Source organism: Odocoileus virginianus, chromosome 24, assembly GCF_023699985.2.
Source record: "Odocoileus virginianus isolate 20LAN1187 ecotype Illinois chromosome 24, Ovbor_1.2, whole genome shotgun sequence".
In the NCBI taxonomy this organism is placed as follows: Eukaryota; Metazoa; Chordata; class Mammalia; order Artiodactyla; family Cervidae; genus Odocoileus; species Odocoileus virginianus.
This window is the reverse complement of record NC_069697.1, coordinates 39,006,157-39,030,543: the sequence shown is the minus strand read 5'-3', so window position 1 is coordinate 39,030,543 and position 24,387 is coordinate 39,006,157. Positions and strand designations below refer to the sequence as shown.

General features: G+C 35.5%; 1 protein-coding gene across 2 annotated transcripts in view; it reads right to left on the bottom strand.

Moving 5' to 3' along the window:
- Positions 1-24,387, bottom strand: part of CPNE8 (copine 8) — a 261,900-nt gene that overhangs the window by 27,668 nt on the left and 209,845 nt on the right. For both annotated transcript variants that reach the window (XM_070454589.1, XM_070454590.1), the window contains 2 exons: positions 16,503-16,684; positions 7,473-7,600 (listed from right to left, as the gene is read on the bottom strand). In XM_070454589.1, coding sequence (XP_070310690.1) covers positions 7,473-7,600; positions 16,503-16,684 — 310 coding nt within the window. The remainder of the gene's footprint in view (positions 1-7,472; positions 7,601-16,502; positions 16,685-24,387) is intronic.

The window sequence follows — 24,387 nt, the reverse complement described above, 5'->3', positions numbered from 1 at the left end:
GATTGAATCTGGGTCTTCTGCACTTCAGGCAGATTATTTATCAACTGGGCTAGCAGGGAAGCCCAGTACATATATATAATGGAACACTACTCATCCATAAAAAGGAACACATTTGAGTCAGTTCTAATGAGGTGGATGAATCTAGAGCCTATTATACAGAGTGAAGTAAGTCAGAAAGAGACATATTACTATCATATACTAATACACATATATGGAATCTAGAAAGATGGTACTGATGAATTTATTTGCAGGACAGCAATGGAAAATCAGACACTGAGAACAGACTTATGGACTTGGGTGGAGGGGTGGAGGGAGAGGTTGAGATGTATAGAGATAGTAACATGGAAACTTACAAACCATACGTAAAATAGATAGCCAATGGGAATTTTCTGTATGACTCAGGGAACTAAATCAGGGGCTCTGTAACAATCTAGAAAGATGGGATGGGGAGGGAGATGGGAGGAAGATTCAGGAGGGAGGGGACACGGGGGCACCTATGGCTGATTCTTGTCGATGTTTGAAAGAAAACAACAAAATTCTGTAAAGCAATTATGCTTCAACTAAAAAATAAATAAAATGTAAAAATCTAGCATTCTATTCATGCCAAGTCAAACAAGTGGAATCAAAATGTCACAATCTTTTTAATTAGGCAAAAATTCATAAGTTTTCTAAAATCTATATATTATACATATTTATACATATGTATACAAAAGCTTTTCTACTACACTTGATAAAGGCTTGAGAAAGAACATAAAAAAAAAAGAGATGGAGAAATTGGAGAACATAAAGTAAATGAAATGGGAGCACTGAATATGAAATAGAAAAAGTGAAACAAACTAGATTAAAGTAAATGATCATCATACAGTTCAGTTGTTTTTAAACATAGTTACTCATTAGAAACATATCTGGACCTCTAGAAAAAAAAAGTAATATCTGAGCATTTGCATTTTTCAAAAAATTTCAAGGTAATTCTGATATGCATCTGGATTTTTTAATGTGATTACATGTTTTTCTATTAAACCCTAGTTTTGGTGATATAGAGCTATGTTATTTTTCTGTTGACCAATCATGATACAATGGTATTAAGTCAGTAATAGTTGCATAATCACAATAGTAAAAGATGTTTCTCAGTTTTCACAATCAATAGCCAGACAAAAAAGAAAAGCTAATTACAACTGCAAACCATAATGGGAACATGATTAACTTAACAATATAAAATAATTACATACAATTTGAGGGGGTTAAGCAGAGTGATGTGGTAAGCTGAAGTGCATACATGCATATGTTTTCATCCACCCAGCCAGTCCATGTCTTTTTGTTGGTGCATTTAATCCATTTACATTTAAGGTAACTATCTATGTGTATTAGTATGTCATGCAAAATGCCAGGCTAAATAAAACACAAGCTGGAATCAAGATTGCCAGGAGAAATACCATAACCTCACATATGCAGATAACACCACCCTTGTGGCAGAAAGTGAAGAGGAACTAAAGAGCCTCTTGATAAAGGTGAAAGAGGAGAGTGAAAAAGCTGGCAGAAAACTCAACATTCAGAAAACGAAGATCATGGCATCCAGTCCCATCACTTCATGGCAAATAGATGGAAAAACAATGGAAACAGTGAGAGACTTTACTTTCTTGGGTTCCAAAATCACTGCAAATGGTGATTTGCAGCCATGAAATTAAAAGCTTATTCCTTGGAAGAAAAGCTATAACCAAGTGAGTGAAAGTTGCTCAGTCATGTCTGACTCTTTGAAACCCCATGAACTATATAGTCCATTGAATTCTCCAGGCCAGGATCCTGGAGTGGGTAGCATTCCCTTCTCCAGGGGATCTTACCAACCTACACACTTTATATCTTCTCATTGGTGAATTTAATCCACTTATATTTTGATTTTTTTTTGATTCAACATAAAATATATGTAAGAGAAGGGAAGAACATAGTCATACTATCAAGACAGTTAAAGATAGAGCCCAAAATAGGTATACAACTTGAAATAGCATCGTTTGTTGTTTTATCTTAAAAATTCATAGAAATTTTGCAGTCTACTTTATCACAACGATGTACCTGTATTAATGCAGTATGTCTTAACTTGGAGGAAAATCAATGTTGCATAAAAAATAGTAAGTTGATTGTGTGGCTCTCACTACTGCTATGTACACTAATTTGAAAATAAGCTACATTATACCTAAGAACTATTAATCCATTTTAGTCTTGAAACCATCAGCAGCATAAATTAATCCTTTAATACATTTATTTCTATGGTATTTGCTCTGTACATTGACATATTTTTGCACTTTTCAGGGAAATCTAAATTTCAAACAAAATAATATTTTGTACTAAGATTTCTTTTAACTTAGCCTTTTAAAAAGTGTTATATGCTTATTTATGATAAAATAATTAAACTACTGAAATGTATTAAATAGAAAATAAAGGCTGATCAACATCATAATTGTTCGTCAAGGAGGTAACATTGATATATAGACCTACAGAATCAAATTATATTTTAAAGATGTTAAAGAAAGTTGCTTCTTCTATCTTTTTTTCAAATTAGGGAATCTATAATTTATATTTTAATATTACTATGAAAAATTTTAGGGAGGGGTCAACTTTGCCAGGGTTTCAGAATTCAAACACATTTCTGTGGAGTCTCTGTCAGGTCACGTTCTGGGATTATTTTTTACGAAAGTTCATAAATGGTTGGTTCAGATTTTTTTAATATTCTTTCAGCTCAGTATTAAATAACTTATAGGAATAGAGAAGGCAACAAGAAAAGAAAAACTGACTCAGAAATGTTTTCTTTAAGTAAATTTTGATCTACACTATGAATTAATTCTTAAAATGGCATAATTTAAATATTTCAATACAAAGTAACACAGCAATTTTTATGTTTCTCAGTTGTTACCCAAACTACTTTTGGTAGTGTACTGAAGAGACCAACAGTATTCACAATAATAGGTCACTTTGTTGCACTTTCTGTTGTGAGTTTTTACCTCTGTAGCAGAGATAAAATGCATGCAAGCTATAACACAGTGAATTCAAATCAGATTATTTTGTATGAAATTTTAGCTCCACCACAAATAGGGCTTCCCTGATAGTTGGTTAATAATCCACCTGCAATGTGGGAGACCTAGGTTCAATCCCTGGGTTGGGAAGATTCTCTGGAGAAGGGAACGGCTACCCACTCTATCTGGAGAAGGAAACGGCAACCCACTCCAGTAATCTTGCCTGGGGAATCCCATGGGCAGAGAAGCCTGGTGGGCTGCAACCCATGGGGCTGCAAAGAGTTGGACACAACCGAGTGATGTTCACTGATGGTATGGTCACTGTACATATCTCTCTTGTCATTAGTAAAATATCAATAATGATGCTATTGTCACCTCCTAAGTGTAATAATCCACATTATAGCACTGAATATATTACCTCAAAGGAATTATGAATTCAATAATGGTTGTTTTGATTTTATTACTTTATTATTGATCATATGGATGAAAGAGATAAAACAATACACTCTTTAGAGTGATTTGAAAATGTTATGAAAATTCCCAAACAAATATTATTTCTTGAAAAGTGAAAACTAATTTTAGCTGTTTATCTGGATCCTGGAAATAACACTCGAAAAAAGAAAAGAAAAAACTACAATAATCTAGCTAACAGTTAGGCTTTCCCAGTGGCTTAGTGGGTAAAGAATCTGCCTGCAATGTAGAGACAAGGGTTCAGTCCCTGGGTTGGAAGGATCCCCTGAAGGAGGAAAATGGCAACTCACTCCAGTATTCTTGAGCCTGAAAAATTCCATGGACAGAGGAGCCTGGTGGGCTACAGTCCAAAGAGTTGCAAAGAATTGGACACAATTGAGTGACTAAAGCATGCACAGCTAATAGAAATTTATATATGTCTTTCTTAAGAATTGAAGTGTAACAGCCTCAAGACAAGTGACTGGTTAGGCATCAGAAACATGAATAATTACTGGGAAACAATGAATATTATTATCAGGTGAATAAAACAGTGAAACATTCTTTTCTTCAGTGCGGAAAAGATCTACATGTAACAATGGAACAGGATCAAATTAGTCAGTGCTGTGATAAAAGTAGGTATGGAATGACATCACAGACCAGAAGTAGTGATCCTCTATGACTGAAGTGCAGTACACGTTGAAGAATGTGGAGGGAATTGAGATAGGATGGATGGTGGTAGCCGGACACTGGAAGTTCTTGAATATCAAACTAGAGTGTTGAAACTTAAATTTGTGACAAGGCATGAATGGCTGTTGAGCAGGATTTTTACATCATTTGAAAGGCTGTTCTCTGGACAGCTCTATGAAATGAGAACTGGGAAGACAGGAAATTAGAGTGAGGGGTTGGAAAACCTCAGAACAGCATATAAAGACTTCAAGTTTTGCAAAGTTGATGCTTTGGGTCATGACTATTTCAAAATATCAGTAATCTCAATATTATTTCAAAAGTCTTATCATATAGATACTAGTTAAATGAGCATGTGCTTTAAATGATTATTCTTAAAAAGAATAATAATAAGCATTCTTAATATTTATAGAAGACTACAACAAATAACTATGCTTTTACCAATATCAAAAACATATGTTTTAAGAGGAAAATTCAAGGAAATAGAAAAAATATGGGTATATATTTACTTTTGACTTTACAAAAATTATTTTCATAGACAAATATCCAGAGTTCTAGATACCTGTTGAGTACATGTTGAAGCATCTTTGGACTGTATGTAAGAGTGACAAAATTTAAAGCACAAGGAACTTTAAATAAATAAAGGCCATATACATGGGCATAATGGCACCATCTCCTGATTTAGAAACAGACAGTTGTCTTGAACTATTTGTTCTAAAGTGATTTATTCTTGAAAGTAGTTTGTCTTTTAGTTGACAAATTTTCTAGATGATAATTTGCTAGGACAGAAATTGTCTGTCTTAATAAAAGATTAAAAATAAAATTAAACACAACTCTCAAAGATAAGAAAAACTGGAGAAAGGTATTTCTTAGATAGATTGATAGTAAGAGATTGATAGCTTCCCTGGTGGCTCAGATGGTAAAGTGTTTGCCTGCAATGCAGGAGACCTGGGTTTGATCCCTGGGTTGGGAAGATCCCCTGGAGAAGGAAATGGCACCCCACTGCAGTATGCTTGCCTGGAAAATTCCATGGATGGAGGAGTCTGGTAGGTGACAGTTCATGGGGTCGCAAAGAGTCGGACATGACTGAGCCACTTCACTTCATTTCAAGAGATAGATACATGCAATTTCAAATTGCATTGTAAGGAAAAGATGATTCCCCGGAAGTCATATCTTTTTATATTTCTTATTTTATTATTAATAAAAATAACAATAAAGAATTATTAGATCCCAGATTATTTTCAAAGATTCTTAAAGTATTAACTGGCAACTACCTCTGTAATTTGATAATTTTTTAAATGCTGGACAAAATATGAAAAAATGGCAATATTATATCATGGGCCTGTAGTTTTAGGTGGTATATAAAAGTGCACCTAGGAATTTTATATCTAGTTTAAGTTTTACAATAAAGATATACCAGCACAAAATCTATGAAATTAATTGGTAAACACTGATAATAAGTTATTACAAATGCAATTTATAATAAATAGCATGAGTTCACACAAAAGAGGTTCTATCATTTTTCTTATCTTTTCATAAAAGAATGAAGGGTATGATAGTGTGTAAGAGAGTGAGAATCAACTATAATTTATCTTGCATTAATATAATTTTTCATTCTGCTTTATTTGATAGTTATCAAAGACTTAGGAAAAGAAAGTATAGATAATATAACTTATCTATGCCAACACAATGAGCTAGGAAGTATTTTTCAAATTACAAGTAATGACTCAGTGAATTTTGAAATCAGTTTCGCAGGTCAAGATCTGCATTAAAAAAGTAATAGAAAAGAACAGGAAATCATAGTAATAAAAAAGAGAAAATATGAGCTAAGGATAAGTATTATTTCATAGTTTTATTTTAATTATGTGTGTTCAGAGTTGCGATATAAAGTTCATTGTTGTTGTTCAGTTGCTAAGTCATGTCGGACTTTTTGTGACTCCATGGACTGTAAGCCTGCCTTGCTCCTCTGTCGATGGGATTTCCCAGGCAAGAATACTGTAGTGGGTTGCTATTTCCTTCTCCAGGGGATCTTCCTGACCCAGGGATCAAGCCCACATCTCTTGCATTGGCAGGCAGATTCTTTACCACTGAACAACCAGGAAAGCCCATAAAATTGATAAGAATACAAATTGTAGCTGAAAGTGCTTGAAAAACCTGATCTAAAGGGTCACACTCAGAAAAAATGTCAATGTATCAGTGTAAACCTGAGATGGAATTCCACAGGAGAATTCACTGGGTTCAGCCCTGGGTGCAGGGATATTGGATTATCTTGTCTATGTCTCAGGTAATGAAAAGTAGAACATATTTAAGTTGCTGACCATTAATGCACTCGTGTGTGCTCAGCCATGTCTGACTCTGCAAACCTATGGACTGTACCCCACCGAGACTCCTCTATCCAAGGGATTCTCAGGCAAGAATACTGGAATAGGTTGCCATTTCCTCCTCCAGGGGATTATACTGATGCAGTTGTTGAAACTGCATCTCCTGCATTGGCAGGCAGATTCTTTTACCACTGAACCACTAGGGAAGCCCGACCATATCTAACAGGGAGCTGGTAAAGTATCAGAACCTTCAAATAGAGAACTTCAGTAATTCAAATGCAGTACTTTTTAGTTTTGGTTACGTATTGGGAAAGCCATGAGAGTTGTTTCTTTTTGATTACCTAAAAATTAGGCAGGGTTTCATAGGATTTAAAACTGTGTCAGTAAAAATTTTTTAGGGATTTAAAAGTAGTGTCTACTTTACTAATGCATTAGTAAAAATGCTAAGTAAATGTATATAAAATTTTATATTAAAAAATTTTCAGAACATGTATTTGGAATCATAAGCAATTATATTCTAATCTCAATATCATATACTATATATTAATATCAGGGAGGTTAAAGTAGTGTGTCCTATATATCACTGAAAGGCTTTAGTTGTCTTCATAGCATATGTGCTGCTGAAGCGAGCACTTTAGTTGTCTTCATAGAATTCAATCTCTTATTACTTCTAAGTTGCTATGGAATATAATCTTAGATATGAATGATTTCACAATTGAGATTGTGATTGATATTTCTCTCATGGATGCTTATTAAAATAAAATTTTTTTCCTTGGTTGAACAAATATAGGTCCTAACATAAGCCAGTGTATAGTTTTCATTTGATATTTTGATATAAAGTTCTTATTGAAGTATCATGATAGCTCAATGGAGATTCTTTTTGCTGTATATCTTTTCCTTCACTTTCTTGGAGGAAAACAACTTTCATTTTGTGGAGCCATGCCAACAATAAAATTATGATTTCATTCTGGTCCGGCACACTAAAATAAACAAATTATTTACTCCCACTTACCTTGCTACATGATTAATTACAGGAGCAAAATTGGTTGGCCCATACAGTTGCACAGATTTCAGACTCCTATAATAAGCTTCCATGACACCATCAATGCCAGCACAGTAGGGGTTTTGGGGGTTCCCATTCTGTAGAAAGTTACAGCAAAAACAGCAAAGAATGAATAATGTCTATAAAAATAAACTAAAAAAAGAGAACAATACATGTTGATATCCATAAAGGTTTTGTTAAAGAAAACTCAGTTATATATTTATAATAGCAAATAATAATAATAAATTGAGTAATCAACAATAGATTATAATATATAATATTAAATAGATTGTGATATGCAGTAATGTGCAATCATTAAAAATGGATACTTTTCAACTAACAGGCAGAAGAAAATTCTAAATAATCTTGAGAAGTTGAATATCACAACATTTTATGATTAATACTGTCTTATACACAGATCTATGAACATATAGAGATGAACGTATAAAAATCTGAAAAGAAGATTAGTAGAGTGACTACCTCTGAGTTGTTAAATAATTGTCAATTTTTATTTCATTGTTTAGATTATTCTATATTTTCCAAGGTTTCTGAAGTTATATATATCAAAATCAGGAAAAATACTATCAATTCAAATAGTTTTACTTTATGGAAGTTCAGTTCAGTTCAGTCGCTCAGTCATGTCTGACACTTTGCGACCCCATGAACTGCAGCATGGCCAGGCCTCCCTGTCCATCACCAACTCCCGGAGTCTACCCAAACCCATGTCCATCGAGTCAGTGATGCCATCCAGCCATCTCATCCTCTGTTGTCCCCTTCTGCCTTCAATCTTTCCCAGCATCAGGGTTTTTTCCAGTGAGTCAGCTCTTCGCATTATGGAAATAAAAATATAAAATATCTGCCACTTTCACATTTTCAGGTCAAAATTGATAACCCCAAATAAAGAAGGGATCAAAGGGAATGTAATTTGGTGTGAGTAGCATCAAGACAAGGTAAAGTGAAAGGAATTAGAGAAACTTGTTCATATTTTTCAATGGAATTGGAGCTTGCCACAGGAGTTCTTGGGCTTCCTAGGTGGTCAGTGGTAAAGAATCCTTCTGCGATGCAGGAGATGTAAGAGACACGGGTTGATCTCTGGGTCCGGAAGATCCCCTGGAGGAGGGCATGACAACCCACTCCAGTATTCTTGCCTGAAGAATCCCATAGACATAGAAGCCTGGCAGGCTACAGTCCATGGGGTTGCAAAGAGTCGGACATGACTGAAGTGACTTAGCACAGCACAGGAGTTCTTATTCGGCAGATAGAATCTAGAAGGGTAACTGGAGACTTAGTCCAGCTTTCTCATACTCTGAATGCTCTGTTATTAAGGTTTAATTCTCTGAGTCCAGATTCCACAAATAACACAAATAAGGCATTGTTATCTACTGCTATTTAGCAAACCATTCCAAAAGGTAGTGGCTTAAAACAGCAGGCATTTATTATCCCATATATTTTTTAGCCAGGTGATTTTTACTCTGGATCTCTCAAGAACTTACGGTCAAGAAGCTAAGCTTGGCTGCAGTCATCTGAAAGCATGACCAGAGTTGGATAATCTGCCTCTAAGAAGGCTCACCTGTATGGTTTTCTGGCAATAAGCTAAAGGAACTTTGCATAGGGCTGCTTGAGTATTCCAACAACATGGTGGCTAACTTCTCCAAAATGAGAGAGAGCAAGGAGGAAGCTCCAATAAGCCCCAAAACTAATCTTATAAGATGTAGAGCATCATTTTTAGTTTCATCTACTTTTTAGAAATGAGTCACTAAGTGTAGCCTACATTCAACAGAGGAGGAATTAGGCTCCACCTCTGGAAGGGGGGGTAATATATAAAAAAATTGTAGTTATGATTTTAAAACACTAGAGACAGTAACCATGCTTAAGCATGTAAGTGAAAGTCACTCAGTCATGTCTGACACTTTGCGACCCTATGGAATATACAGTCCATGGAATTCTCTAGACCAGAATACTGGCATGGATAACCTTTCCCTTCTCTAGGGGATCTTTTCAACCCAGGTATTGAACCCAGGTCTCCCACATTGCAGGATTCTTTACCAACTGAGCTATCAGGGAAGCCCAACTAAACATAATCACTATGCTTAAACATAATGAGCATGTATATTTTTTATCCGAATAATCAAACTGTGAAAGTGTTAGCTGCTCAGTCATATCTGACTCTTTGCGACCCCATGGACTGTAGCTTCTGTCCATGGAATTCTCCAGGCAAGAATGCTGGAGTGGGTTGCCATTTCCTTCTCAAGAGCATCTTTCCAAACCTGTGGGGCTGAACACAGGTTTCCTGCACTGCAGGCACTTTTTTTTACCATCTGAGCCACCAGGAAACCACCACTATGTAACGATATTACAAAACCCTAAGCATTTGAAAGACTGAGGATCTTAGTGAACTAAGCCAAATGTTACCAGTGACTTCAATTTTGTCACCTGTGAAAGAATAATTTATATCCACCTTATTCTTTAAATTTTGTCTTCTCCTTCAAAAGTTATTAATTAACCCTCATGTAACTTTTAAAACATAAAAGTAATAAAATAACTATTTATATTATAAAATTGACTATACAAATTGAAATTAAAACATAAAAGTATAATATTTAGCACAAAATAGTAATTGGTTGGTTTTGATGTTAATCTGAGCTGACCTTTAATTAATCTTCCTTTAAATATAAGTTTAGGTTGTTCTTTTGCTTGATAAGGTATAAAGCTAGTTAAAATTAAAACTCATTACTGATTTTGGGCATATAAAATGTATTATATATCTGCCTTAAGGGTACAATTACAAACCAGGATAGTTCTGATAGTTCTGATCAGCATTTGAACATTTTAACTGGGATGGGATTTATGTTCCTATAAAACTATGTATTTCCTTTATTCCTCTGGAAATAACAAGGTACCATTTTCCCCATCATTTTATTTATGTTGATAGAATGATTTTCTAAATCTTTAAAACATTTATTTCTTAAAATAATTACACGGGGAATTGTTTTTTGCTTAAGACAAATAGAAATAAGCTTATGTGAGGCTTTAACACAAAAGTAAAATGCAGATCGCTTTTGAAAATAAATACACTTAATTTTGTTGTTTACTAAGGAAGAGGGCAGAAGATTTTCTTTTAAGGTCTGTTACCATGTGCTTATTAGAAATATTTCCTCCTAATATTTCCTTTACACTATTGTATCTAAAGTTCAGTTCAGTCACTCAGTCCTGTCTGACTCTCTGCGATCCCATGGACTACAGCATGCCAGGCTTTCCTGTCCCTCATCAACTCCAGGAACTTACTAAAACTCATGTCCATTGAGTCGGTGATGCCATCCAACCATCTCATCCTCTGTTGTCCCCTTCTCCTTCTGCCCCCAATCCCTCCCAGCATCAGGGTCTTTTCCAATGAGTCAGTTCTTTGCATCAGGTGGCCAAAGGATAGGAGTTTCAGCTTCGGCATCAGTCCTTCCAATGAATACTCAAGACGAGAATTGACTGCTTGGATCTCCTTGCAGTCCAAGGGACTCTCAAGAGTCTTCTCAACACCACAGTTCAAAAGCATCAATTCTTCAGCACTCAGATTTCTTTATAGTCCAACTCACACATCCACACAAGACTACTGGAAAAACCATAGCTTTGACTAGATGGACCTTTGCTGGCAAAGTAATGTCTCTGCTTTTCAATATGCTGTCTAGGTTGGTCATAGCTTTCCTTCCAAGGAGTAAGCGTCTTTTAATTGCAGTCACCATCTGCACTGATTATGGAGCCCAAAAAAACAAAGTCTCAATGATCACTGTTTCTATTGGTTCCCCATCTATTTGCCATGAAGTGATGGAACCAGATGCCATGATCTTAGTTTCTGAATGTTGAGCTTAAAACCAACTTTTTCACTCTCCTCTTTCACTTTCATCAAGAGGCTCTTTAGTTCTTTGCTTTCTGCCTTAAGGGTGGCATCATCTGCATATCTGAGGTTATTGATATTTCTCCCAGCAATCTCGATTCTAGCTTGTGCTTCCTCCAGCCCAGCGTTTCTCATGATGTACTCTGCATATAAGTTAAATAAGCAGGGTGACAATATACAGCACGCATGTACTCCTTTCCTGATTTGGAACCAGTCTGTTGTTCCATGTCCAGTTCTAACTGTTTCTTCTTGACCTGCATACAGGTTTCTCAGGAGACAGGTCAGGTGGTCTGGTATTCCCATTCTTTAAGAATTTTCCAGTTTGTTGTGATCCACACAGTCAAAGACTTTGGCATAGTCAATAAAGCAGAAGTAGATGTTTTTTCTGGAACTCTCTTGCTTTTTCGATGATCCACGGATGTTGGCAATTTGATCTCTGGTTCCTCTGCCTTTTCTAAATCCAGCATGAACATCTGGATGTTCCCGGTTCACATACTGTTGAAAACTTCAGTGTCTTCAGGTACAGTTTAATGAGTAATTGTGTGTTCAGGTACAGTGTAATGAGTCATCAAGTATCACTGTGAGCCATGACATTCCACAATCAAAACTGCTAAAGTGGTAATACGGGGATATTTTCCCTGTCTTTTTCCACAATACCTATTCCTACACATATTTCAAATAAAAAGCTGGGATTTATCTTAGATCCTTTTGATTAAAACTCAACTTCAACATTTGTGCCAGCCTCAAACTCACCAATTAGGGATTTAAAATTTTTGTTAAAGAGCTCTTGTAGGGAAAGAGCAATTGGCCATGATGGCAATGGTCAGGTTCTCTTGCCCCAGGACCTCTTGCTTTTGCTTCATGTTTCATAAACAATGACTTTCCATGGTTATGTAACATCTGAGATCATTTATAGCACTGTGCCTGTGTGTCATTATGTACTCATTTGGTCATGGGCCACTTTTTTTTTCCCTGTAAAACTATATCAGTTCAGTTCAATTCAGTCGCTCAGTCATTTCCGACTCTTTGCGAACCCGTGAATTGCAGAATGCCAGGCCTCCCTGTCCATCACCAACTCCCAGAGTTTACTCAAACTCATGCCCATCCAGTCGGTGATGCTATCCAGCCATCTCATCCTCTATTGTCCCCTTCTCCTCCTGCCCCCAATCCCTCCCATCATCAGGGTCTTTTCCAATGAGTCAATTCTTCTCATGAGGTGGCCAAAGTATTGGAGTTTCAGCTTCAACATCAGTCCTTCCAATGAACACCCAGGGCTGATCTCCTTTAGGATGGACTGGTTGGATCTCCTTGCAGTCAAAGGGACTCTCAAGAGTCTTCCCCAACACCACAGTTCAAAAGCATCAATTTTTCCCCACTCAGCTTTCTTCACAGTCCAACTCTCACATCCATACATGACCACTGGAGAAACCATAGTCTTGACTAGATGGACCCTTGTTGGCAAAGTAATGTCTCTGCTTTTTAACATGCTATCTAGGTTGGTCATAACTTTCCTTCCAAGGAGTAAGTGTCTTTTAATTTCATGGCTGCAGTCACCATCCACAGTGATTTTGGAGCCCCCCAAAATAAAGTCTGACACTGTTTCCACTGTCTCTCCATCTATTTCCCATGAGGTGATGGGACCAGATGTCATGATCTTAGTTTTCTGAATGTTAAGCTTTAAGCCAACTTTTTCACTCTCCTCTTTCACTTTCATCAAGGGGCTTTTCAGTTCCTCTTCACTCTCTGCCATAAGGGTGGTGTTATCTGCATATCTGAGGTTATTGATATTTCTCCCAGCAATCTTGATTCCAGCTTGTGCTTCATCCAGCCCAGCATTTCTCATGATGTACTCTGCATATAAGTTAAATAAGCAGGGTGACAATATACAGCCTTGGCGTACTCCTTTTCCTATCTGGAACCATTCTGTTGTTCCATGTCCAGTTCTAACTGTTGCTTCCTGACCTGCACACAGGTTTCTCAAGAGGCAGGTCAGGTGGTCTGGTATTCCCATCTCTTTCAGAGTTTTGTACAGTTTGTTGTGATCCACGCAGTCGAAGGCTTTGGCATAGTCAATAAAGCAGAAATAGATGTTTTTCTGGAACTCTCTTGCTTTTTCGATGATCCAGCAGATGTTGGCATTTTGATCTCTGTTTCCTCTGCCTTTTCTAAAACCAGCTTGAACATCTGGAAGTTCTCGGTTCACGTATTGCTGAAGCCTGGCTTGGAGAATTTTGAGCATTACTTTACTAGCGTGTGAGATGAGTGCACTTGTGCAGTAGTTTGAGCTATACAAGCTTCACCTAAAAAGCCCGTGCAGCTGTGTTATGGCTGTGTCTGCTGGGTCAGCCATCAGAGAATACATCATGGCTGCAGTTTCTACACCTCCTTGAATCTTCTTCCAGGTTCCTCACTTGCACCTTACCTACCCCGGGTTCAGTGAGCAGTGTGAATAGTGAGACACCTCCCTTGCTATCTGAAGATTACTTGAATTCAGTGCGATAAACATATTAACGATTGTTAATATATATATCACAAATTTTTACCATGGAAATATGAGGGTTTGTTAACATTAGGTAGTACACTAATTGCCAGATTGACATGGACTGAAGTTTTTCTATTTGCCATTTTCAGCATCTACAGTTATATATTGCAGTTATTTAGGAAGAAGTTAACACAAAAATTAAATGGAGTACTATCTCTCTGAAGACTTACTTAACCTTTGTCTGTCTTATTCAAGAAAAAAGTGCTTTGAAAAAAGTTAAAGTCATATAATTATTAAGTAAAATTAAAGACGAGGCATTATCATCATCACTTTCACCAATTTTAGAAACTATTTTTCATAAATTTAGAGTGCGACCTTTTATAAATATTTGAGTTTGGTTCAAAGAATCATTTAAGATGCAAATAATAAAAAGTCTCTCCTTTGCATAGGTTTGGTTGTAAGGAATGAATATAGAGGCAGGAAAAGCAGAAAAGGAGAGAATTAGCGAACAAATGGAAAAAATCACGCACAAAGGTGAGGAAAAACTTGTGGAAGGAAAATTAATTAAGGAAAATTAATATCATTTAGTTTAGCATAATTTTTTTTTTATTATTCCTTTCTTAAGCTTTAAAAGAGTCAGGACCTTCTTCCTGAGGCACACAAGACATAGGATCACATGAGTGATTTTCGTGGTCTTATAAGTTTCTGGGAAAATTTAATTCTCTAGGACACAACAAAATCCCAACAGATATTCATTTTTATATGACATTGGGGGTGGTAGCATATGGGCTATTTTACAGAAGAAAATTAAAACCTCTAGTAACCTTTCCCAAAATGGGGATGATGGAACAGAAAAATCAAGAATACATATGGGAAAAAAATTAAAATCCAACTCTTAAAATATATTAAAGAAGATAAAGTTTAATCATACAGGAGCTTCTGGAAGTCTGTGTGTGTGCGTGTGTGTGTGTATACACAATGGGGTTCATAAAGGACATATCTAAGAGGTGGTATTATTATAGGCGCTTTTATAAAATGTGGTTTAGTAGTGGTTAAGAACAAAGATTCTATAATAAGACTGACCTGGGTTCAAGTCCTGTCTTCTGGAAACCTGATTAAATTCTGTGACTCTGGGCTAGATTATACAACTCCTGGGGGTACTCTTTTCACTGTATTTAATATGAGTGGCTCTTGATAGTAGTGTGATGTGTCACTCATCTCATGACATACCTATCAGACAAGAATTTTATGAAGATTGTACAAGAAATGAGCATAAAGTACCTGGTTTGATACTCAGTAATTAGTAAATAATTGAATTATTTGCCTATTCTTCTTGCAGAACTAAAAAAAAAATCCCACATGTTATTTTTGTGACAAGAATAAAAACAACAAAAAATACCTACAAAAATATTGGGCACAGAAGACTTTAATTTCAAAAAATATAGGGTAAAGCAGGGAGGCATTTCTATTAGGAAAATTTTAATTTTTTTCTAAAATGATATCTAACCATTCCCACATAGTTTTCCCCATTATTTTTATCAAAAAATGCAAGTGAGAATAAGGCTGATTTGGCCTATAAGCACTATCTGTGTGAAGTTTAATTTAAAGGTAGAATACAGTACATTGCTTATTTGTAATCATACAACAGGAGTGGATTTATGTAAATTAAACATTAAATAGATAAATATTTGAGTCACATCTACTCCATTATATTGAAACCATAATTCATTGTACCTATAATTATTGCTTTACATTTGAAAAATAATAATTCTACTAATAACTGATCCTTTATATTTGAAAAGAAATGACATTTTGGAAGATGGAAGAATAAGGATAGCTACTCATTCTTTGATACCCTTCCCCTTGAGAGGTGAAGGTTACTTCCACTATCTTGAAACTGTGCTGAACTTACTGACTTGCTTGACAAAAAAGGATGAGGGAGAAATAACTTTCTGAGACTTATAAATCCTTGAAATTTCTTCCCCAGCCTTTTAGAATATTGCTGTGTAAGAAATATGACTATCTTGAGACCACTACACTGTGATGGAAGCCCACAAAACCACATGGACAAACTGTATGTAGAAAGAAGGTAAGATGCCTAGAGAATCCAGGTATTTCAGCCATCCTAGTTGTAAGCATTAGTCATAAGCAAATGAGACATCTCAGTGGATGTACTAGCTCCAGGAGATATGACATGAAGAAAACTGAGGAATCCAACCAACAGTCAGGATGGAACAGATATATGGCTCCAGTAGAACAATTCCAGCCATCTGTAGCCAATCAAGGCATCCCAGGTGTGGCCCCAGGTATCTTGAACAAACGTACCATTCTCCTTGTATCATGCTCAAATTCTTGACCCACAAATCATGAATATAATGGAAGGTGTTATGCAGCAACAGAAAACCAGAATAGGTTTTAAATCATATGCACTTTAGGTAGATTTGTTACTAATCTATTTGTCTCTTTTCCCATTAATATCATACTTCTAAATCAATCATTCACTAAAACTGAGCTGATTGTTTAGTCATAAGACGTTGCTACATGAGTAATTAAAGCATAAGAAGGGAACCTATGAAAAGATCCAAAATATTATTTATTTTTCAAAATATCAATTATTTCCATGTATTCTTACCAAAGCAAACTCATGAGATATCCTTCCATCTGGAGGCAGTTTTGCACCAAAACCTAAAGCGGGGAACATTTTATCACTGTCATAATCTTGAACGATTTCTCCCACTGCCTTCAGTGCCATACCATAGGCATTCAGTTGATAAGGATTCATGTAGTGGAGAGAAGTGGGCTGGGCGGGGTTGCCTGATGACAGAAAAAAAATTAAAACATGAGAGATCAAGCTAATGGCATAATTTTTAAACATTTTTCTTGATATCTATTTCAGATTGAAATATCTATAATATGTTTTTCTGCCTATATTCATAATGTGTTAAATATTGGGTTGGCCAAAAAGTTCATTCATGTTTTTACATAACATTTTATGGAAAAATCCCAGCAGACCTTTAACCCAATAGTTTCTTTTGGACACACAATGACATAGAGATACTTATTAAATTAGATCAGACATGTAGAAAATTTCCCAAAGATATTCAGACTTTTTTCAAAAATTATTTCTCATTGTCAACGCCATAGACTATTCTTGAGTTTTAGCCCCAGAAGCATAAAAATAATTTTGCTGATCATATTTTACTGTAATCTTTATTTAAAACAAACAAACTATGTGCTTTAGCTTGACTCCTTATGCCTATAATCAAAGGACCCAACTGATATTAATAGGCTTCGACAATTATGAGCCTCCTTAAAGTTGTATCACAAACATAAATTGAATATGTGAGACCTATCCCAATTTAATCACTTGAAAAGAGAAGAACATGGTGATTTTCAAATTTATGCTGAAAATTTGAATCTGAAAAATTATTCGGTTTCTAACTAGACATTAAGTTAGGAGTAAAAAGGCCCAAAGTCAAGTCTTTCCATCTGTAGGACAACTAACTATAAAATTCTTGTTAGAAATCCTATTACAGTGTTTACTGAGAAGGCAAACTAAGATTTTATGTGTGAAAGTGATTAAAAATTATAAAGCACCATAGAAATGTAAGAGAAGGAAATGGCAACCCATTCCAGGATTCTTGCCTGGAAAATTCCATAGACAGAGAAGCCTGGTGGGCTATAGCACATGGGGTCTCAAAGAGTCAGACAGGACTTCGTGACTAAAAAATAGAAATGTAAAATTTAACTACTGCTGTTATTACTGTCTGAGTCATTCACAAATGTAGGATGTCTCACTTGAATAAAGATGAACTTGACAAAGAAAGCAATATATGCACCACGACTCAAACACAGAGATTCAGATTCAGTTGCCCTAATTACCAGCACAAAGTCAGCCTGAAGGTTCCTTTAGTTTCTTAAGTGAAAATGGAAATTAAATAGGACTTGTAGCAGTTAATAAAGCTCACTTCTACATTAAAACATTGCCCAAAGAAGCAAACCCGCAAAGCATAGTTCTTTTTTGTTAAGGAAAAAGTAATAATAAATACTTGGGTTTCAGAGAAAACAAAGTAAAGATCTCCCTTTAGTTTATAATGCATATAACAATACCCAGAACATTTTTGGTTTAAAGATAATACATTGTGTAAATGCATATATATTTACAAGGATTATCAGCATTCAAGGGCCCCATGATAAAATTTTTTTAAAAAAGGGTGTTATGATCAAGACAGGCCCTATGTTTCCTTCAGCTTGACTAACTTTAGGATGGTTTCTCCTGATTATAGGCCCTTGACCTCTTATTTCTTAGAGCAGTTACTTTAGAAAACTTGGAATTGTGAATTCTTTCTGTGTTTCTTTGAAGTATAAATCTTCTACAATTCAGGAATGTCTTTCTCAGGGACCTGGGAGTCATTCCTTTGAAATGTAATAATCAAGAAAAATATCACCTCTGTTGCTTAGTCTCTATGGGATGGTAGGAGCCTAACTTCAATAGCTGCCAATGAATAAACACAGAAGGCTTCCCCATGGCTTAGTGGTAAGGAATCTGCCTGCAACGTAAGAAACCAGGAGACTGGGGTTCGACCCCTGGATCCTTGGGTCAGAAAAATCCCCTGGAGGAGCATATGGCAACCGATTCCAGAATTCTTGCCTGAAAAATCCCATGGACAGAGAACCTGGCAGACTACAGTCCAAACGGTTGCAAAGAGCTGGTTGTGACTGAGCATGCAGTAAACACAGATGGCCTAATCATACAGACTAATTTCGCCTCCAGTATCTCTCAATACCTTTCCACTAGCTCATAACAGCACTTAAAAACTCTTTCATCTTTTGTTTTGGAGGAGAAGAGTTCAATTTCTTTCTTCCACTGCTGTAGCTTTGGTCTCTACTGCAAAAATCCTCAACAGTCTTCCTTGTCTGTTTAACTTACCTGGTGCAATTTTTGACAGCTCTTTCTATTTTGTTGTTGTTGTTGTTGAACTCCATCATTTAATAGATGAGTAAACGAAGGAGCACTAAAATTGATTTAGTGCTTTATTCAGTGATTTTATTTTATTTATTTTATTTTTTTCCATTTATTTTTATTAGTTGGAGGCTAATTACTTTACAATATTGTAGTGGTTTTTGCCATACATTGACATGAATCAGCCATGGATTTACATGTATTCCCCATCCCAATCCCCACTCCCACCTCCTTCTCTGACAGCTCTTTCTAAAGCAGAGATTTTTGTTTCCTGTTCAGAGACCTACTGGAACCACAGATAAATAATGCCTCTACTTGCCTGAGGGATTATTTAACCCAACTCTCAAATATAAGAGTTGTTACCCAACAGTTGCAATACACAACTAATTCTATTTCTCTAAGAGAACCACAACTTAAAAGCACTGCTAGTATCCCAGCATATCTAAACACTTTGGCCTATCATGCCTAGCAGAGTCCAACTGTACCCATTCAAAGATGTTCCCTATCTCTTTCTAGCATCTGCACCCAGACCAATCTCTTCACTATATCACTGATACTATCTTTCTTTCCACCTCTACCACTCAGTTTGCCACCCAATCCTGAAATTCACTTTCTCCTCCTACAGTTTTTGTCTCACATGCATGAGATGACCTTCCTTATTTATTCTAGCCTTTATTGTCTTTCCTCTGATACTCTTATGCTTTTGTGTTCTGCACCACAGAATTTGCCAACTTCTTGAAACTGGGACCATAGTTGTACCACCTCCATATCAGCAGCAATGCACATAGAAATGTGGAATTGTAATAAGTTAATAACATTGAATTATCAGCTAATAACAATAATAAGAATAGCATAGAACATAACATACATGCTATTATAACATGTATGAACTTACTTCATGGTTCACTTACTCCCTTTTCAACAAGACTTTTACACTTGTTTTTCATATCAAACAACTTTCAGATTAAGTAACTTGCCTGAATTACACTGTAATAATTGGTCAAACTAGAAGAATCTAGGTATATTTCATAGCTCTTACTTAGTTATAACTCTTTGTTTAAAATTTTGTAATATTTTAAACCATGGATATTATCAAACATATATGATTTTATTTTAAAGGTCACTATGCCTTCATAAAAAAATAACACTTGAATAAGCTCTATTAACTGGAGAAGGAAATAGCAAACCACTCCAGTATTCTTGCCTGGAGAATCCCATGGACAGAGGAGCCTAGCAGGCTACTGTCCATGGGGTGACAAGAGTCGGACATGACTTAGCGACTAAACCACCACCAAGCTCTTTTAAAAAATTTATTGAGATGTAATTTATATAGCTTATAATTAACCCATTTAGAATGCACAATTCAATGATTTTAAGTATATTTACAAATATGCACAAGCATCAACAGTCAATTTTAGAGCATGTTCATCACCTCAAAAAAATGTACCTATTTACTATCATTACCTTATTATTCTATCCAGCCCAGAATTAAGCAATGACTAATCTACTCTCTGTCTCTTTAGTTTACCTATTCTGGACATTTTCTATGAATAGAATCATATACCATGTGGTCTTTTGCAGCTAGGTTTCACTTAGTACAGTGATTTCAAGGTTCATCTGTGTTGGAGCATGTTTTAGTGTGCCATATTTCTTTCCTGTTTATTGCTAAATAGTATCCCATTGTATGAATATACCACATTTTTAAACTCATTTATCAGTTTATGGACATCTGGGTTGTTTCCACATTTTGGCTATTATGCTGCTATAACCCTAGATAGCATATTTAAAAGCAGAGATATTACTTTGCCAACAAAGGTCCATCTAGTCAAGGCTATGGTTTTTCAAGTAGTCACGTATGGATGTGAGAGCTGGACTGTGAAGAAAGCTGAGCGCCAAAGAATTGATGCTTTTGAACTGTGGTGTTGGAGAAGACTCTTGAGAGTCCCTCGGACTGCAAGGAGATCCAACCAATCCATCCTAAAGGAGATCAGTCCTGGGTGTTCATTGGAAGGACTGATGTTGAAGCTGAAACTCCAATACCTTGGCCACCTCATGCGAAGAGTTGACTCATTGGAAAAGACCCTGATGCTGGGAGGGATTGGGGGCAGGAGGAGAAGGAGACGACAGAGGATGAGATGGCTATGAGATGGCTTGATGGCATCACTGACTCAATGGACATGGGCTTGGGTGGACTCTGGGAGTTGGTGATGGACAGAGAGGCCTGGCATGCTGTGATTCATGGGGTCGCAAAGAGTCAGACATGACTGAGTGACTGAACTGACTGACTGAAACATTCATGTATGAATTTTTGTGTGGACTTATGTTTTCATCTCATTTGTATATATATACAAGAGTGGAATTGCTAGTTCATATGGTAACTATGTGTAACAACTTGGAGAACTGCCACAGAGTTTTCCAAAGTGGCTGAACTATTTTACATTCTCATCAGCAGTATGTGAGGGTAGGTTCTGATTGCTTCACATATTTGCCAACACTTGCTGTTTTCTGACTTTTGGATTGTAGTCATCCTAGTGGGTATGAAATATTAGGTTGGCCAGAAAGTTTCTTCAGTTTTTCTAAGTAAAAATAAAATACAAAGAGTAACATGGAAACTTATATTACCATATGTAAAATAGACAGCCAATGGGAATTTGCTGCAAGGCTCAGGAAACTCAAACAGGGGTTCTGTATCAACCTAGAGGGGTGGGATGGGGAGGGAGATGGGAGAGAGGTTCAAAAGGGAGGGAATGTATGTATACCTATGGCTGATTCATGTTGAGGTTTCACAGAAAACAACAAAATTCTGAAAAGCAATTATCCTTCAACTAAAAAATAAATTAATCACAAAAATAAAATAAAATACACATCTTTCATTTTCACCAGGAACTTTATTGAGAAACATATTCCTTGTTTTGTTCCATGACCTTATGTCATTTTCCAGACAACTTCATAATTTCATCTTCTCCCAATTTTTTTTTTATCATTTAAGCAAAGAGCTGTTTCAGGTGCCTTTTACAGTCTTCCAGGAAACTGACATTTCTTCCATGAAGGTAATTTTGTAAAGACTGAAATAAATGGATAATGGGAGGTGAAATGTCTGGTGAATATGGGGGATGAATCAGCACTTCCCAGCCAAACTGTAACAGTTTTTGTCTGGTCATCAAAGAGACATGTGGTCTTGCAGTATCCTGATGGAAGAGTATGTGTTTTCTGTTGACTAATTCTGGATGCTTTTCATTAAGTGCTGCTATCAGTTGCTCTAATTGGTAGAGATACTTTAGAATTAACCCAATGAGTTAATTAATTTGGCTTTCCAGAAGATGTTCATAATAGCAGGCTCCCTATGGTATATCCCACCATATACACAACATTACTTTCTTTGGATTAAGGCCAGCCTTTGATGTGGTTGATGGTGCTTCACTTAACTTTTCCCATGATTTCTTCCATTTCACATTATTCTAGCATGTCCACTTTTCATCACCTGTCACAATTTCATCTAAAAGTGGAATGCTTTCATGTTATTTAAGTAGAGATTCACATGCAGTGATGAACATAACCAAACTGGTACACATGATTTTCAAAGCTTGATTTGGAAATGTTGAGTATGTTGGCTATCTTCAATGTGGTATAATATTGATTGTTCTCAATTAAAGTTTTGATGTCATTGTCATCAATTTCAACTAGTCTACCAGACTGTGGAGTATCGTCCAGTAAGAAATCTCCAGCATGAAACTTTGCAAACAGCTTTTGATATGTTTGTTCAATCACAGCACATTCTTTATAAATTGTACAAATCTCTCTCTGTCTTATTTTTGTGTTTCAGTTGCATTTTACCTTTCTTGAAACATTAATAATAAAGCAAAATATGCTGAAAATATTGCTTTTTTCTTCCATCTTCAGTTCAAATGGTACACAAAAATCCACCAATCTTGATTTTTTTAAAATGCACACTGATATGACAGCTGTTACAATTCAATCTAACAAAATTGTTTCAAATGAAGTTAAAGACAACTAAACTCTATTAGAGACATCTAGCAGGAAAAACAAAACAAAACAAAAAAAAGAGTGAACATTTTGGCCAACCCAATTGTATCTCATTATGCTTTTGATTTGCATTTCCTGATACATAAGTTGTCAAGTACCATTTCATGGGCTTACTGGTCATTTATATAGCTCTTTTGAATAACTGGAATATCATTTTTAATTACACTATTTTTCTTTTATTATTTATAAGAGTTCTTTGTATTTTCTAGATACAAATCCTCTATGAGATATCTGATTTGCTAACATTTTATTTCATTCTGGGGTTTGTCTTTTGATTTTGCTAATTATGCTTCATGGAGCATAAAAATGTTTTAACTTTGATGGAGCTTAATTTATTTATTTTTTTCTCTGTTGCTCATGTGTTTGGTGTCATATCTAAGAATCAACTGTCAAATCCAAGATCATGAAAATATATCTATGTTTTCTTTTAATAGCTTTAAATTTTTAAACTTTACATTTAGATTCTTGATCTATTTTCTATTAGTGTTGTATATGATGCTAGGGTCCAATCTCATTTTTTTTTTTTTTTTTTTTGCATATGGGCATTCAGTTGTGCCAGTACTATTTGCTGAAGACAATATTCTTCCTCCCATTGAATTGTCTTGGTACTCTTCTCAAAATCAGTTAACTTAATATGCATGGGTTTATTTTTGGAATCTCAATCTAGTTCATTGATCTATGTATCTATTAGTATTTTTATGCCAGCTCCACACTGCCTTGAAATTACTATTGTAAGTTTTGAAAGTGAGGAGTATGAATCTTCCTGCTTTATTCTTTTGTATTCCTTCCAAATCTGCTTTGGTTCTTCTGAATCTCTTTAAATTCCATATGAATTTATCCATATGTGGGTCAGTGGGTCAGTTATCCACTTCTTTTAAAAATTTGAAGAATCTTTCAGATTCTGATAGAGATTACAGTGAATCTGATAATCTCTGTGGAAAATATTGCCATCTTAACAATGTTGAATTTCCTAATCAATGAACACGGCATGTTTTTCAGCTTATTTTCATGCTTAATTTCTTTCAAAGTTTTTCAACATATAATTTCAGGGTATAAATTTTGCACTCACTATCCTGGTAACTCAGATGGTAAAGAATCTTTTGTTAAATTTATTTCTAAGTACTGTATTCCTTTTGATATTATTAAAAAATGGAATTGTTTTCTTAATTTCATTTTCAGATTGTTCATTAGTAGTGTATAGAAAAAGAACGGATTTTTTTATATTGATCATTCATCCTTAAATCTTGCTAAACTCATTTATTCTAATTGATTTTTAGTGGATTCTTTAGGATTTTGTATGTGTTACATACAAGATTATGTCATCTGCAAATAAAAATAATTTTACTTCTTCCTTTCTGATCTGGATATCTTTTATTTTTTTCTTGTCTAATTGCCCTGGCCTCCAGTACAATGTAAAATAGAAGAAGAGAGAGCTCACATCCTTGTTCTTTTCCTCATCTTAAGGTGAAAGCATTCAGATTTCACTCTTAAGAATGACGTTTGCTATAGA